Raw genomic sequence first — 13,963 nt, 5'->3', positions numbered from 1 at the left:
TAAGGAGGGACGTCCCAAAGCCTTTGACAGCATAATCCCCCACCATGGCTTTATTGATGCTAACAATAGAATTAGACTTTCAAATAATGGTTATGGTATCAATATCTTTTGAGTAGAGCTTGACGCCTTCGCTTGATCTTCCCTAGAGAAAATGAGTGCGTCAAACCCTAACTTGATTACTTTCTATTTAGCCGATGGTTACACGACATGAATCTGAAAAGAGCCTTGGCGGGTTTGATATTCTGGGAATCCTAAACCGTTTACCAGATCGAGGTTAGAACCCAGCACGATTGCTCATCTGTAAACTGGTTTCTTTATCGAAGTATCAGTTTCCTAAGTCGAGCGTTGAGGGTTTGTAAGGTGTAGTAATTTGCGTGGACCTGAGTATGCTTGGGGGAACCATGAATTTTGGCTTAATTGAAGTCATCTGGAAAAAGCAGATCTAACCGAACTCATGGACAGATCTTTCCTGAATACGATGGGAGTCCAATAATCCGGGTATATTTGAACGCATCTTTAAATAACGTGCAGAACAAAGCAAGACACTCCATAGCCCTTTTAACCAATGTGCCTTGAGCATCTCTAGATCTCGTTATGCCGCTTAAGTCGTAAGTGTTATGCACGCGAAAAAGAAGCAAAAGAAACAAAAGCAGCAGCAGGCGCCCCCTGCATGTGCAGTCAACGGCCGGCGCGGGAAGAGTCGAAGGACCAATAAAGTTTCCCATGACTGTTGAATCGGGCGGACATGGGAGTCATAAGGCTCTGAAACCCCTCGATAGACAATGCAGAACATCACTGAAGTTAAGGAGTGTGGCTTATGGGCTGGGCACTTACATAACGATTTTTGATTGTTGCCGACATAAAAAGTGTGTCGACTCTGCACGTAGATTGGGACGCACATGGCTGTGACGAAGCGCTGGGCACGCTCTGTACATTTTGCTTTTGGTAGCTAGACTCACCAGACCCCAGTCTTGACGCTTCAACTGCTTCAGATCAAATGTCCGTTGGTCCGTGGGTTGCCCACGAGAAATAACGATAGCCTCATCCACAAAGTTTCCATCTCGTATTCGACCTTGAATGACCTTGAGTGACCTTGAATTCGCCCCTATCCGCCAAATACTTCCCTTTTGACGTTGAAGGCGAAACGCATAATCTCATCAAGCCGAGGCGCACGACAAGCGGACACAAAGGCACAAACCAAATCTTTAACACTCGGAGACTCGGGAATTTCCCGATTCGTTAAAGATCGGCTCTTGGCCCATCGGTCACCACCGCTATGACAATTGACAACGGCTTTGTCACGATTCTGGAGCCTCGTGGGATCCTTGGTCAACGGGAGACGGTCCTGCTGTCACAGGACACTGTTCACCAGGGCATCAGTCCACCTCCGGCTTTACTCTCGATCTATCAACCAAGTCCGTTATACTCACGGCAATGCCTGAATTAAAAGCTCGAGCTCCTCTGCTCTGTTTCAATAATTCGCCGATGGGTCTAAGCACGTGCCTCCAAACGCAGGGCTCGAGGCTAGGGCCTCAGACGTGAGGACCATGCTGGCTCCATCTTCAGATGACAATAAGCTTCAACGCCGCCATGTGCTACATCATTTTTCTCATCTCCGACGGCATAGTCTCTGCAAATCATGTCTATCAACCGTTCGAATTCCTTTCCCGAAAATGGCAAAGCTGCCGACCCGCCGCCTTCGATGACAGTCATGAAACTGGCCATGGCAGGGCGTGATGACCGTGCGTGATCAACAACAAGCTACCTACGGGAGAAAACACTGTAATATCCAGATAAATTAATCCAATACCCTACCCTGTACAGCGGGAAGCAGGCCAGCATTACCCTCTTATCCACCCCACGTCAGCTAAGTGACAAATGCTACTCGGTATCGCCGACGGCCAACTGCGTCCATACCGCAATCATGCTTCCTTGGCCTTAGAGTTTGAAAGGAGAGACTCGCGTGAAACCCTCCGCCGGATGGGCCCCGACTCCGGAGCGTGGAGGGGAGGGGGGGTTTCTGCCGGCATCAAGCAAGCTTGTGTTGGCACTGCCTCTAACGCGGAAGCTTACAAGTGGAGAACTGTAGCGTCGAGGGTTAAACACCAGCGCGAGGACAGGTCTGCTCCGCGGGGTAGCAGTAGCAACCTTAACCAGGAAACGCTAAGCTCAAGGGTTAGTGATCGACTCCAGGACGATTTTCTCGAAGGTTACGTCAAAACCCACCGAGTCCATACCAGACCCTCTCCTTTCCGTGTTGCTACTACAGTGGGATAGCTCTTACTTGCCCGCCGGGCTGGCCCTATCAGCATAACCGGCCTAGTCCTCCCGCAGCGGTCCTCTCCCCACAATGCCAGACTTTGTTTAGATGAATTGGGTCACCTGACGCGGCAGCTGACGTCAAGACCCAGGGATTTGGATTTAGAGATCTCTACCATTCCACCATCTAGATCTTTAAATAACCTAGGATCTTGTCTCCACCGCGTGCTCAGCCCTCCAACGCCTGCGACGGGTGCAAAAAGCAGACCGATCACTTAGCACACCGATGAGCATCGCAAGAGCAGCCTCGCCAAACTGACTCGAGCGCGACGTCGCATTGCATTCTGGTGCCGACGCATCCGCCTCTCGTGATTCGCCAGCAGCTCCTCCTCCCAAGATACGCACCCCACGACGTCGCTCGAAAACGGTGAACGGGCGGGCGCTGGAAGACTGAGAAACCATGTCGCCGATTACTGTCGACGCAACTACGCAATCTCTCGACCAGCGCAGCACCCGGGGCCGCCTTGCTTTTCGTGCTTAGCTGACCCTATTTCGCGTGCCGCACCGTCTCGTGTGTGTGTGTATGTGTATGTGAGTGTGCGTGCCCGTCAGCGACATCCAGACAGGGGAACAGGGGATAAACCTAGAGGCAGGAAGCGTCTGGGGTGGCCGAGTAGGCAGAGTGAGAGAGACAGTAAAAAGGGAGCGTTCCGCAAAAGGGAAGGGCACGTTCCGCGTAACGTCAGCAAGCAGAGCCCAGACGTTGCGGCATCTGGCAGAAGCGAGTGTATTCGGACATCCGCTCACATTAAGGCTTAGCGCGCGGCTCGCACGCGCTGTTTCTGTAGAAGACCCCAGCGGGAAGGATGTATTGATGATTCCTGTCAGATTTTCGGTAATTTGGTGAGGATGCTGATGGTGGTGAGGCTGCTGTTTTGGGGTGTTGCCTGCTATTCCTTGTGAGACTGCAGTGCCAACCGCCAGCCCGGGGTGCGTGCGCACATCATCGCTTTCTCTCAAAATGCCCACACAAGCCCCGTTTGCATGCTCCTGTGGCTTTTGCGTTTCTGATTAGCCATAAGTGCTACTTATGGGCGCCTAAGATGTCGACACTGTTTGGAGATTGTGTTATAGTGTTTTAATTAATCGGATCTGAGAGATGTTTCCGAGTCTGCCCGTTCATAGGACGTAGCTGAAAGCTGAGTAAGAGATAGGTCACGCCCTACTCGGAAAATGCTCGGGGCTCTCGCGCCTGTCAGATCTTAAGGTACTAATAATGAGGACACATCGAATTTGATTACGTGATACGTAAATGTAGTAGATTGATTCAGCGGTGAGGAAAAGTTGTTGAAACATCGTGGTAAGAAAAAGAAAACGCGCTAGGGCTCGACGTCCCCAGCAATGACACCTGAGATGCAACAAACCAATCCAAATATCGCAACAGACTTGTTCTCCGAGACACAAACTGCGTCGAAACGCCGTCATCAATATCGTAAAATGTGTTGGGTACGCAGGAATCTCAAGCTCCGCTGAGGGAATAATTATGTCCAACGAGACGAGGAAATTTTTGCCCAGGATTTTAGGCATGCGGAATCCAGAATCCAGTGAACTGACCCACCTTGCGGCAAGAAAATGCTCCACAAATAAGGCGCGGAATGTAAGATTCGCAAAAAACAAGGCAGCACGGCTTGAATCAATGCTTGAATGCTCGCTCAATAAGCCACCAAACGCCTCAAGATTCGTCATGCACTTCGTCAATAACCCCCGGCTTTGATGCCGAACCCAGCGCACCCCCGGTCGAGGAGCCGCTGAGCGAGCTGACCGATACCACCCTCTCCTTGGGCGGCGGCTCGTCCTTCATACACGCGTTTTCGAGCATATTGGTCCACTTGCCACTAGTCCCGGCGTGGCTGTGTTTCAAGTGCTGCCGAAAGTGATCGGCGCGGAAGAATTTCTTTGCCTGGTTGCACTCCCCGAATTTGTGCACGTGATTCAGGTGCTCGGATCGTACTTCCCAATTCGCGGGATTGGGGAACTCCTCACCGCAGTAGCCGCAGACATCGGCAGTGGCAGGGTGGGCCGTGGAGGGGTGAAAGGCCGCTTGCACACCCGCGAGCGCTGCGCAGGACCATGAATGTCGTCGTAGGTGTAGCGAATTTTGGTGTCGCTCGGCTTCATTCTTGTTCTTGAAGCGGTTCTGGCAGTATTGGCAGGTGTACTGCTTCTCGAGCTCGTGGATGCTGGCGGGGGGAGTTAGTTTTCACGTGCAAGATTGCAAGATCGAAAATATGACGCCCTAGTGAACGCTCTGGACGATACATACCGTAATTCTTCCTCACTGTCGAATTTTTTCGGTTTCTTGGGGCAGCACTCGCAGATAAAGAGACCTTGGATCTTGCTGGAGACGCTGTTCTGTCTCGAGTGCGCTAGGCTGTCTCCAGACATTTTGCGATGTTGGGTGGGCTCGTTTTCAGAAAGACCGCGTTGGTGGTGCGCTCTGGACAAGGAACCACGTGGACTGGGATTCAGCGACCTGCTAGCTGCATACGGTGAAACGGGGCCGAACTCCGTTTCGGTCGAAGGCGAAAGTGCGCCCGGTGAAAGTCGTGGCTCGCCGCTGTAGCTGGTGGCGCTGCTGGCGGCGGAGAGGCCGTATGATGATGCAAATGACCCCGTTCTCTGACTGAGTGATGAGGCTGAAGAAAGTGACCCTTGGTTTGCGTGGAACCTCGATACTGGTGAGTTGCGGTTGACCAGCATTTGTGCAGACCGACGGTGATAGAGATCGTTGCCCCCACCCACCGTTGGTCGGTCTTCCCGAGCAGCCTCTGAGGGAGGCGAAGAAGCACGTCGCTTAAGTCCGCATTTTGAGCCCAATTGGTATTCATCAGACCCTGACGGACTGCGATCGTTGATGTTCAGGTCGCGCAGGCCATTTTCCTCCATTGTGAATTCTTGTTCTGAGAAGACACTCTGATCGTAACTTCCGCGGTGTTGCTGTGATGAAGAATTATCATCCAAGGTCCCTGGGGTAGAAATGCTGCCGTAACGTCGTTGGTAGCTGTCTAAGCCCGGATCGAACGAGTGGGCAGGCGAAACGGCTCCGGACGGCGTCCACCGGGAGATAGGTGACTCGAGGGACGGGTACAGCCGTTCTGGGACGGACAGAGGCTTTAATTGTCCATTGAGCTTGCTTAAGGCTGTGTGTGGAGCCGAAGATGTTTCTTGGGCGCTTGAGGAGAGGAAACCCGGGCCTGAAGTTCTGGTCGGTGTGTTGGGACCACCAATTTTGGAGAGGACTTGTTTGTCGTATGCTTGAGAGGAGTTCTCGAGAGATCTCTGGCCTAGTTGCTTTTCGCTAGTGAATCTGTTGTTCAGTGCATCCGCCATGTCAGCCTTCATGATCAAAAGTAACATTAACCTAAACCACCAAGATCTTTTGGAAATTGCCAGTGGCAATATTTTGAAGCAGAAAGTCGGAGTGCACGATAGAAGTGTAGGGCTCACCGATGATTCTTCGAGAGGGGCGGGCGACTCAAGGCCCCACGATCTTCGTCGCTGTCTGGGCTTTCGTTGCTCATTTCCGTGTCGCGGGGGTATTTAGTTGCTGAGACTGGGCCGTCCCGCCGGACAACAACGCCATATCCATTCCGCTCGCCATGGTCTGCCGGTTTGTCCCGCCGCAACTGACCGCCACCACCAAGCAAGCTCGATCCTGGTTTTATAGATCCAAACGACGACCTTCCAAAACCTGCGCTGCTGGAGCTGTTGGAGTTGCCCCACTGCCAACCTGGATCCTGCCCCTCGCTGAGCTCGTCGATATAACGAGGAGGCGGCAGGGGCGGTGGCGGAGACTCTCGAGCGTTTGGAATGGCCATAGGAATTCCTGGGCCGGAGGCGTAGGGGGAACGGCGCGGTATCGAGTACCGACTGTGGACTGATCCCGAATCATATATCCGAATCGACGGTGTCGAAGTTGCGTGCGACATGTCCGTAAGGGGTGACAAGGGGGTTGCCACCAGCTGAATCGTGCCCGTCGCGAATGACTGAACGGATGTGGCAAGCAAGTAGTTAATGCTCAGCGCTTAGGACTCTGAAAGGCAGCCAGCCAGCCACGGAGAGACCGAAATGGTAAGCAGAATTGGCCGTGCCCCAGGGTACGACGAAAGCAGAGCGATGCTAGGCACCGGGTTGCTTTGGCACAGCGTATTGCTGGTGGGAAGGTGTTGAGGGAGAAGTTATCGTGGTACTGATTCAGGCCGCGGGGAGGTTAGCACCAAAACAACCTTTCAGCCCTACGTCGTTTGAGGCAACTTCAGGCTGAGAATGGCATCGGAGACGCCCATAGCTGAAAAAAAGAGGGTACTAACGCTGCACAGCCACGCACAACTCAAGCAACTGAGTGCGCGTCTTTCCTCTACTATCCTGATATTTCTGCTGCAGTCGTGTGTTGGTCGTAGCTCATGGTAATACCACCAGCCATTAGAAAGCACACAGCACCCAAACGGCGAGGGTTCTGAGGACCGGACTCGGCGGCGTCGCGCCAAGACGCTAAGAAGGGAATAATTTCAGGAGGGATGAAGCATCAGAGGGCAGGGCACCATTCGTGGGCGTAAGGGCAGAACGTAGGGAAGAAAAAGAAGTCGAGGGAGCTTACACTCATCCAACGGCCGAGGGGGGAAGGGATCCTTAGCATGCCAAATTATGCACCGTGCGAGAGGGCGGCGAGCAGAGGCGCCCCGGTTGACAGCGGCTGGATTGGCTAAACTAGACGAGACTCCACTGAACTACCAGCCAGAGTGCGGCAGCATGAACAGGGGCCCCAGCTTGGAGATGGCTTTCATCTGCAGCCCTTACTCGAGAACCACACCATCGGCTCGAGCTTTCCAGAAGACCTGCAGAATGCCGCAGGGCCAACGAATCCTCATCCCCCAATGACCTTCGGTGGGCGGTCGGGGGGTACAGGGCGACAGGGCTCGATACAAAGGTAATCAACCGAGAGTCGGCCGGCACACAGAGCAGAGGGTGACGGCTTGCACATTTGAGATCGGGATGTTTCAAGATGACGAGGAGGAGCGCTGGAGGCTCCCCGGTGGCTTGGGACAAGCTCGAATAAGCCCAACAGCGTCGACTTTCAATCTAAAGGAAGCCCGCGCATTCGCAGCCCTGTCGGCTCAGGCCGTTTCCAGAGCGCCCACCGGCCCAGCAGCCCAGCAGCAACGTCGCCCGCAGCGCAACGTCAGATCGGAGGGATAGACCCGCGACCAACGGCGAGGGAGGAGCGGGACGGGCGAGGGAGGGATAGGCCACTGGGGGGAGGGGGGCGATTAGATAGAAATGCAGAGCAGATGCACTGGATGCACTGGGGGAGGACACGACGTCCCACGGCAGGGCCACGGAATTTTAGGAGCAATGCTTGCAGAGCTGCAGCGCTCCGCCAAGAGCAAGCATGCGTGCATTCATTCATACATTGGACCTAAGCCAAATGGGCAGGTAGCGCCAAGGTAAGGCAGCGGGTAAGGACTTGCAGCTGTTTGGGATCAAGGCGCGACCGTCAGCCTTACAACTCTGCCCATCCCCACTTTGTGACTAGCTTTAGCGGCGTCGGCTGGGGACTTCAGACTCCTGCCAGCCTCCTCTTTTTGTTTCTTACTGCTTGCGTGCATTCCTCCGCGGCGACTACATGCCCATGCCCCCTCCCAGCCCGCCCCAACATGTCCTTTCTTCACCGCACTCCCTTCGCTGCCTTGCTCTGGCCCACCTCCCCCACTCGACGCCCGCCCTGCAACGGTGATCTGCTGATCAGTGCATTTCCATCTCTCCAAGTAGTCGTAGCAACGTGACAGCGCCCCCGTTGCTGCTTTGCTGGCTTGCTGCGTGTCGCGGCAGAGGGCTGGAGGCTCCAAGTGGCGGTGCTATTTTTCCGAGGCTGACAGAGTCCTGCCGTGATCCGCCTTGTCCCCTTGCTTAGGGGGCATTACACAATCCTCACTTGGCCAAAGACGGTAGATTCCGTGCGAGGGGACTGCAGCCATCAAGCCATCATCTCGCTCATCTCGCCATTATTTTCGCTCATGATGCGCTTGACGGCTCGGAGCAAGCAAACGGGGGCATATTAGCATGGCTGCCGTGGGAATTACCCCAGACAACAAAAACAGGACCCGCTTCTCCATCCGTTCCCGGCTACAGCACTTTCTGCTCTTGGGATCGCTCAGTCGATGGCCCTCTCCTGACTGCACTGTCGGCCTGGCTCGTCGCTCTCTAGCCGGATGTGATGCAAGCTGCAGAGTGTGACGATCGCCGATTGTTAATGTGCTGGCGTCGACTGGTTTATCACGGCCGCCCAAAAGATCTCGACAACTGTGACAGGGGGTAAACTCTGCGGCCGACGCGCTGGGCGTCGTATTGCCGTGTTGCTAATTCTTAGATTGCCAGTTCCCCAGATTGCCCGGTACCTCTGGGCTCTGAGCGAGTCTCCGGTTGACGCACGCGGGGGCGGGCGCTCCCTGACTCTAAGCGTCTTGGGTGTGTGGATGCTTTGACAGGGCTGTGGCGCTCTGACCCATAGGGCTGGTGGCTGTGACCCTTCCCGGCGCCTTGATGATCGCGCTTCAGAAATCCGCAGGGGCGCTGGGCAGCTAGCGACGACACCATCAAAGTGTGGGATTACTTTGCTACAAAAGTCCTTTTAGTCCTCTCCAGCTCGCCGACTTGGGAAGACTGCCCTTCCTTCGTCCGTAGTCCGAAAATAGGCATTTTGCCCGTTGAGCTCGTTGACAAGCAATTACGTTTGGCCCGGTTGACGCTGGCCCAGTCCTTGGAGCCTCGGGAAAAAACTCGAGCCCTTCAAAGGCTAGGACGACACAACCCCCCTTGGGCCCCAATACTCCACACACTCGCCTCACGATCTGAAATCAAGTCTCCACTACTGCACGCAATCTCGAGCTGTCATGGCCCTACTCGACAAGGTGCCCGGCGATTTGAAACTCTACATTGGCGGGTATGTTAAATACACCTTTTTACTGGTCACCTGTCCGTCCCGCACGCCTCTCTACCATCCCCAATCTCGGCCACTGACATATCTGGCATAGGCTGTTCACCTTGCGCCGGCGCGATGCACTTCAACAAGCTAATATAACGCACGTCCTGTCAGTGCTTCGAATGCCGCTCAATCAGGAGCTCTTCAGCCCTTTCAAGCACATGGTTGTCGAGGTCGACGATGTAGAAGATGAAAACTTGCTCGAGCATTTTCCTGCCACCAACCAGTTTATTCAAGAGGGTCTTGACGGGGGTGGCGGCGTGCTGGTCCACTGGTATGTGATCCTGGTATAGCTGAGTGCCACATATCCCAACTTTTGACCGACACCTCGAATCTCCCTTCTTGGCAATTTCGCCATCTTCAATAGTGAACGGGTAGTCCACTTGTGTCATTGTGCGCAAACACACAGCTTTACATGCTGCACGTGTCCTTGTTTTTCATTTTTTTCGCCCTGTAACCCTTACGGCTTCACCAAGGCGCAAGTTTTTCCCGCTTCCCGAGCTTTGTCTCCTGTTCATACACACCGCTCGTTTGCCACCACAATTTTTCAGAACCAATCTTTACAGCATGCCAACCACGTTCTTCACCCTAGTGCCATGGGAAAATCACGGTCGGCGACGTGTGTCATCGCTTACTTGATGCAAAAGCACAACATTACGCCTTCTGAAGCCTTGTCTCACATCCGCCAAGCACGATCAATATGCGAACCTAACGACGGCTTCATGACCCAATTGGAGCTATATGGGCGCATGAATGCGCCTCAAAACGTCGAAGAATCTCCGGCTTACCAGCGCTGGGTTTACCTACGGGAAGTCGAACTAAGCCGCGCGTGTGGTCAAGCGCCCGAGGCAGAAAAGATTAGATTCGAAGACGAACATGTGGCTGGGCAATCTGCTGACTTTGAACTACGATGCCGCAAATGCAGGTGAGTTGTCGTGTGCTGGAGGACGTTGTCTCGCTTTTGGCCCCCTTCTATCTATTGATTCACCGCCCAGCAACCTGCTTACGCAATGCAGACGAACTTTGGCAACCTCTCAATATCTCATCTCGCACGTCCCTTCTACCGCTATCAATGACCAAACTGAGGCACCAGCCCCTGCAGCATCGTCCTCTAATTGCGCCCACTACTTCTTGGACCCCTTGTCGTGGATGCGACCAGAGCTTGAGCAAGGCAAGCTGGACGGGCGCCTCGAATGTCCGAAATGCCATACGAACGTGGGCAAATATGCTTGGCAAGGAATGCAATGCAGTTGCGGCGGCTGGGTTGTCCCTGGCATCAGCCTGTCAAAGGGTAGAATCGATGAGGTGAAGTCGCGGACCTCTGCTGCTGCAGAGATTAGGCGACCGCCCGGCGCCGTCTCACCATCGCCAAGTCGTGGAACTGCAAAGGAGAACCTGTAAGGCTGTAGGGCAAGGTTTACAATAGCGTAAGGCTATGGAATGTGGCGTCGAATGGTGTTGATGCTTCGACGATAGTTTCTGTCGAATCACGCCACTGACTCGAAACCGACTTCCCCCTCGTGCACAGCTGCTGGGAAGTTTTGCCTCGCTCTCGACCGGGGTTTCAGCTCTACCTAACTAAATCTGGCTAACCGTACGTTACTTAATTATGTCACCTGAATTAAGCCAACGTGCCATTTTTAAAGCTTCAAATACATATGAGGATAGGTATCTTAATTAAATTCGCCGGGTTTTGTCTTCAACCGCACAGCACCGAACCTTGCTGCCTCACAGTACGACCTAATTCGTGATTTAATCCTCTATAAGCGGCTCTCTACTGCTCAAATGGCTAACGTTGCTAAGTGTAGTAAGCATTCAATTAAATTAATACGCTCGAATCTTCATTACTTCGGCACTACAAAAGCTCCTTGAAACGATGGCGGAAGGCCTTAATCTATTACGCCTTCTATGCTAGAGGCTCTGCGTAAACACCTACTTAAGAAGCCTAAGCTATATTAGGATAAGATGACGGTCGTCTTATGGGACGAATTCAAGGTCCTTATGTTAACATTTAGCATTAGCGGGACTTTAAAGTCTATAGGTTGGTTAAAGAAAGTAGCTCGCCGAGTAGCAGAGTAAAATCTAGATCTACGAGATTTCTGCCTCTGCAACCTATTAGTATTTCACTCTATTACCTCGTACGCGTCAATGAGTCTAAATATAATAAATTGATCCGATTTAGACAGATTAGTTGGTCTCTTCCTAGTGTAGCGCCTATCTAAATTGATCGGCTCCACCGTGACCAGTAATATCAAAAATCCTACCTGCCTATATTCAAGATGGGATCCTTCTAGCACGCGTATTTTAGGGATCTACACGCTCTATTCCCATGAGGGACTTTCTTATTACTATAACGTGAACAACATTAGACGCGAGCGCTTCTAGAAGAAATAGCTGTGCTTTGAGCGACGGCATATGTATATGATCTAGCCTGTGGCTAGTCTATTCCGTTTGCCCGAAAATTTACTATTTTGGAATCTTAAAGTTAACAGCACAGACAGCATCTTTTAGGGTTAAAAATGATCTTATACTTCTTTATTTCAGTTTACAGACGCCTAAACACTAGTAGATGCAAGTGAAGTATCTAGGAAGTATGTGGGCCAGCTAAGAAAATTTGGCTGGACAATAACGGTACGGGCGAGGAAGATGGTCAGTTAGGCAGGGTTTGGGACGCTTGGAATAAGGGCGGGCTAGCGTACAGAAAGTAGGAAGGAGTTCGCGGGCATATTAAATAAGGCTGCGGGAGGCGCCATTTCGGTCGTGGCTTAGGACAGTTTGTTCTTAGGATATATAAATGTATCTGTCTAAATTGATTTACATCTGAACTGTCTAATATCTAAAATCTTGTAATGCCGTTTCGTATGGAATGCATGTCAATTCGTTAACAAAGCTAAGAAGACGACAAGCGTTCTAGAAATCCTTTCTACAGCCTTAAGCATATGTCCACGGCAGTTGTCTTGGAATAAAAATCTGGTGGATATACCAACACTGCCATGCAATAGTCAACCTTTGTGTACACCCAAGAGTAACGCCATCTCCAAACGTATCCTATGTAGAAAATCATATTCCTTTTAACACTTTTATACGAGCTGGCGTATCCATATAAAGACTGGTGTCGTTGGGAAGGGTAATAGTATAGTTATTCATTACCAACTATTGAGATAGCTGGTAGCCTCGAAATGGATGAGAGGATCTGAGGGGCTGAGCAGCGGAGGCTAGTATGTAGCAAACAATCGGCAACTAGCTGATTAACTTATTGATTAGATTAACCGTTTAGCACGAGATATCTATAGCCACAACCACTGCGACATCTGCGGAACCGCGCCTTAAAAGCTCATTGCTCCTCCTCCCGAATTAAATGTGTTGCCATATATCGCTTTGCCCCCAGCTGTGTACACGGAGCCGGAGAAATTATTAACTTGGCCTTGCTGTGTCTTGCTTGAGGGGTGAACTTCTGTACCGCAAGTGAGCAAAAGATAAATAGTTAATACCCACATCTGGTCCACTAACTCACTGGACTTGATCTGCTCAGCAATTGAACATGTCTCCGAGACGTGACTCTCCGGTATCACAGACAGAAGCTCCTTCGCACACGCAGCTGCCGTTGCTGCCGCATAAGGCTGCCATCCCTTGTTCTTGTGCGAGTTCGCATAGTCGCAGATGCCTCGGATGACAAGGCACGGGAAGCTGTTCATTAGTCCTGCCGCTTCCATCTCAAAGCAGAGGACACTGCCAAGCTCCGAGCTCAGCCTATCTCGAGTGACGCCATCCTTCATGACTTGATTACCGGAGGCTATCGTGCCATAGTGAATAACAACCTCTTCAGTTGTACGTGGAGCACGCTCCATTAACACCTCTCTACTGCATTCCTCACATGTTGCTCCCCCAGTATAATTATATGTTGGCTTGAACAGTATATCAGGTCCTGCTTTTTCGCGGCTAAATTGTGGCAAGCGATCGAAAACCGAGAGATGAGTAGGAAGACTGCTTTTGCCTCTAGCGATTCGACTGCAGCTTTGCAAGTGCGTTCGGCAGAGCTGTTGGCGGTGTGTTACATGTAAGCGATCCCGTCCGCGTAAATTGCCCACCCGCTCCAGTCTTCCCAAAGTCGTACTAGACCACTCCTCCATGTTGCATGTACGGTTGACTGATGACTACATCACCAAGCCTTATATCTAACCCGGCGCTTGGGACCCCGCCTCCAACACCGACCATTAGGGCAAACCGGATTGATGCAAATCTTGACTTCATCTGAATCGCGACCGCGGCTGCAGAGTTGGTGCCTGTCTGGCCTGCTGGTAAACAGGCAACGACGACTTTGTGGTCTCCGACACAGCCGAATGTGTACAGGTTGGTGTCGTTACTGTCTTCAGGGAGGTCTTCGAATTCTTCATCAAGCAGCTCCGCTGCCGCAGCCAGCTCGATCGGGAGCGCACAAATCCATCCTACTGTGTAGTCATTGGTATGAGGACGGCGAAAACTTGTCATTGCAAAAGATCTGTAGTAGCAGTACGACTCTGGTGGAAATAGGTGGGCATTGCTGTCTAAGAGCTGATTGTCGAGAGATATCGCTCAAAGTGCGTGCACATGCATATGCGCCCACCAATAAAAGGATGAAGTGCAGGTCCTTAGTGACGCGCAGCAGGCAGCGTTAAAAGAAAGACA

The 13,963-nt window shown here is 52.1% G+C and overlaps 5 protein-coding genes across 5 annotated transcripts; 2 read left to right on the top strand and 3 right to left on the bottom strand.

Moving 5' to 3' along the window:
* Nucleotides 1-1,639: 1,639 nt before the first annotated feature.
* Nucleotides 1,640-2,277, top strand: K441DRAFT_674100 (uncharacterized protein; the record flags this gene model as incomplete). The annotated part of the gene is made up of 2 exons (XM_067650712.1): nucleotides 1,640-1,742; nucleotides 1,943-2,277. 2 exons carry the CDS (start codon nucleotides 1,640-1,642, stop codon nucleotides 2,275-2,277), a joined length of 438 nt encoding a protein of 145 aa, XP_067508679.1.
* A 793-nt stretch (nucleotides 2,278-3,070) lies between these two features.
* Nucleotides 3,071-4,128, bottom strand: K441DRAFT_260806 (uncharacterized protein). Its single transcript, XM_067640819.1, has 2 exons — nucleotides 3,262-4,128; nucleotides 3,071-3,206 (listed from the first exon to the last, which is right to left on the bottom strand). The coding sequence occupies exon 1, from the start codon at nucleotides 4,003-4,005 to the stop codon at nucleotides 3,475-3,477; it is 531 nt and encodes a 176-aa protein (XP_067508678.1). The 5' UTR covers nucleotides 4,006-4,128; the 3' UTR covers nucleotides 3,071-3,206; nucleotides 3,262-3,474.
* Nucleotides 3,992-6,248, bottom strand: K441DRAFT_684604 (uncharacterized protein; the record flags this gene model as incomplete). Its single annotated transcript, XM_067651799.1, has 3 exons — nucleotides 3,992-4,499; nucleotides 4,583-5,626; nucleotides 5,767-6,248. The coding sequence occupies 3 exons, from the start codon at nucleotides 6,246-6,248 to the stop codon at nucleotides 3,992-3,994; spliced, it is 2,034 nt and encodes a 677-aa protein (XP_067508677.1).
* Nucleotides 6,249-9,134: 2,886 nt separating this feature from the next.
* Nucleotides 9,135-11,153, top strand: K441DRAFT_653662 (dual specificity protein phosphatase 12). Its single transcript, XM_067647564.1, has 4 exons — nucleotides 9,135-9,259; nucleotides 9,351-9,572; nucleotides 9,891-10,223; nucleotides 10,315-11,153. Exons 1-4 carry the CDS (start codon nucleotides 9,210-9,212, stop codon nucleotides 10,697-10,699), a joined length of 990 nt encoding a protein of 329 aa, XP_067508676.1. The 5' UTR covers nucleotides 9,135-9,209; the 3' UTR covers nucleotides 10,700-11,153.
* Nucleotides 11,154-12,812: 1,659 nt separating this feature from the next.
* K441DRAFT_260701 (purine and uridine phosphorylase) lies at nucleotides 12,813-13,787 on the bottom strand (the record flags this gene model as incomplete). Its single annotated transcript, XM_067640818.1, has 1 exon — nucleotides 12,813-13,787. A coding segment is annotated over exon 1 (616 nt), but the record flags the coding sequence as incomplete, so codon positions are not given.
* Between the last annotated feature and the right edge of the window lie 176 nt (nucleotides 13,788-13,963).

Source organism: Cenococcum geophilum (genome assembly GCF_001692895.1).
Source record: "Cenococcum geophilum 1.58 unplaced genomic scaffold K441scaffold_5, whole genome shotgun sequence".
NCBI classification, from domain to species: domain Eukaryota; kingdom Fungi; phylum Ascomycota; class Dothideomycetes; order Gloniales; family Gloniaceae; genus Cenococcum; species Cenococcum geophilum.
The sequence above is the reverse complement of the archived record's forward strand: the minus strand, read 5'-3'. Positions and strand labels throughout refer to the sequence as shown.

Bases quoted from the DNA above. Each gene is read 5' to 3' on its own strand.
- K441DRAFT_260806 (XM_067640819.1), bottom strand. From the start codon at position 4,005: ATGACGAATCTTGAGGCGTTTGGTGGCTTATTGAGCGAGCATTCAAGC.
- K441DRAFT_653662 (XM_067647564.1), top strand. From the start codon at position 9,210: ATGGCCCTACTCGACAAGGTGCCCGGCGATTTGAAACTCTACATTGGC. The intron at 9,573-9,890 runs GTATGTGATCCT...TCTTCACCCTAG, and splicing joins GGCGGCGTGCTGGTCCACTG to TGCCATGGGAAAATCACGGT. The intron at 10,224-10,314 runs GTGAGTTGTCGT...TACGCAATGCAG, and splicing joins CTACGATGCCGCAAATGCAG to ACGAACTTTGGCAACCTCTC.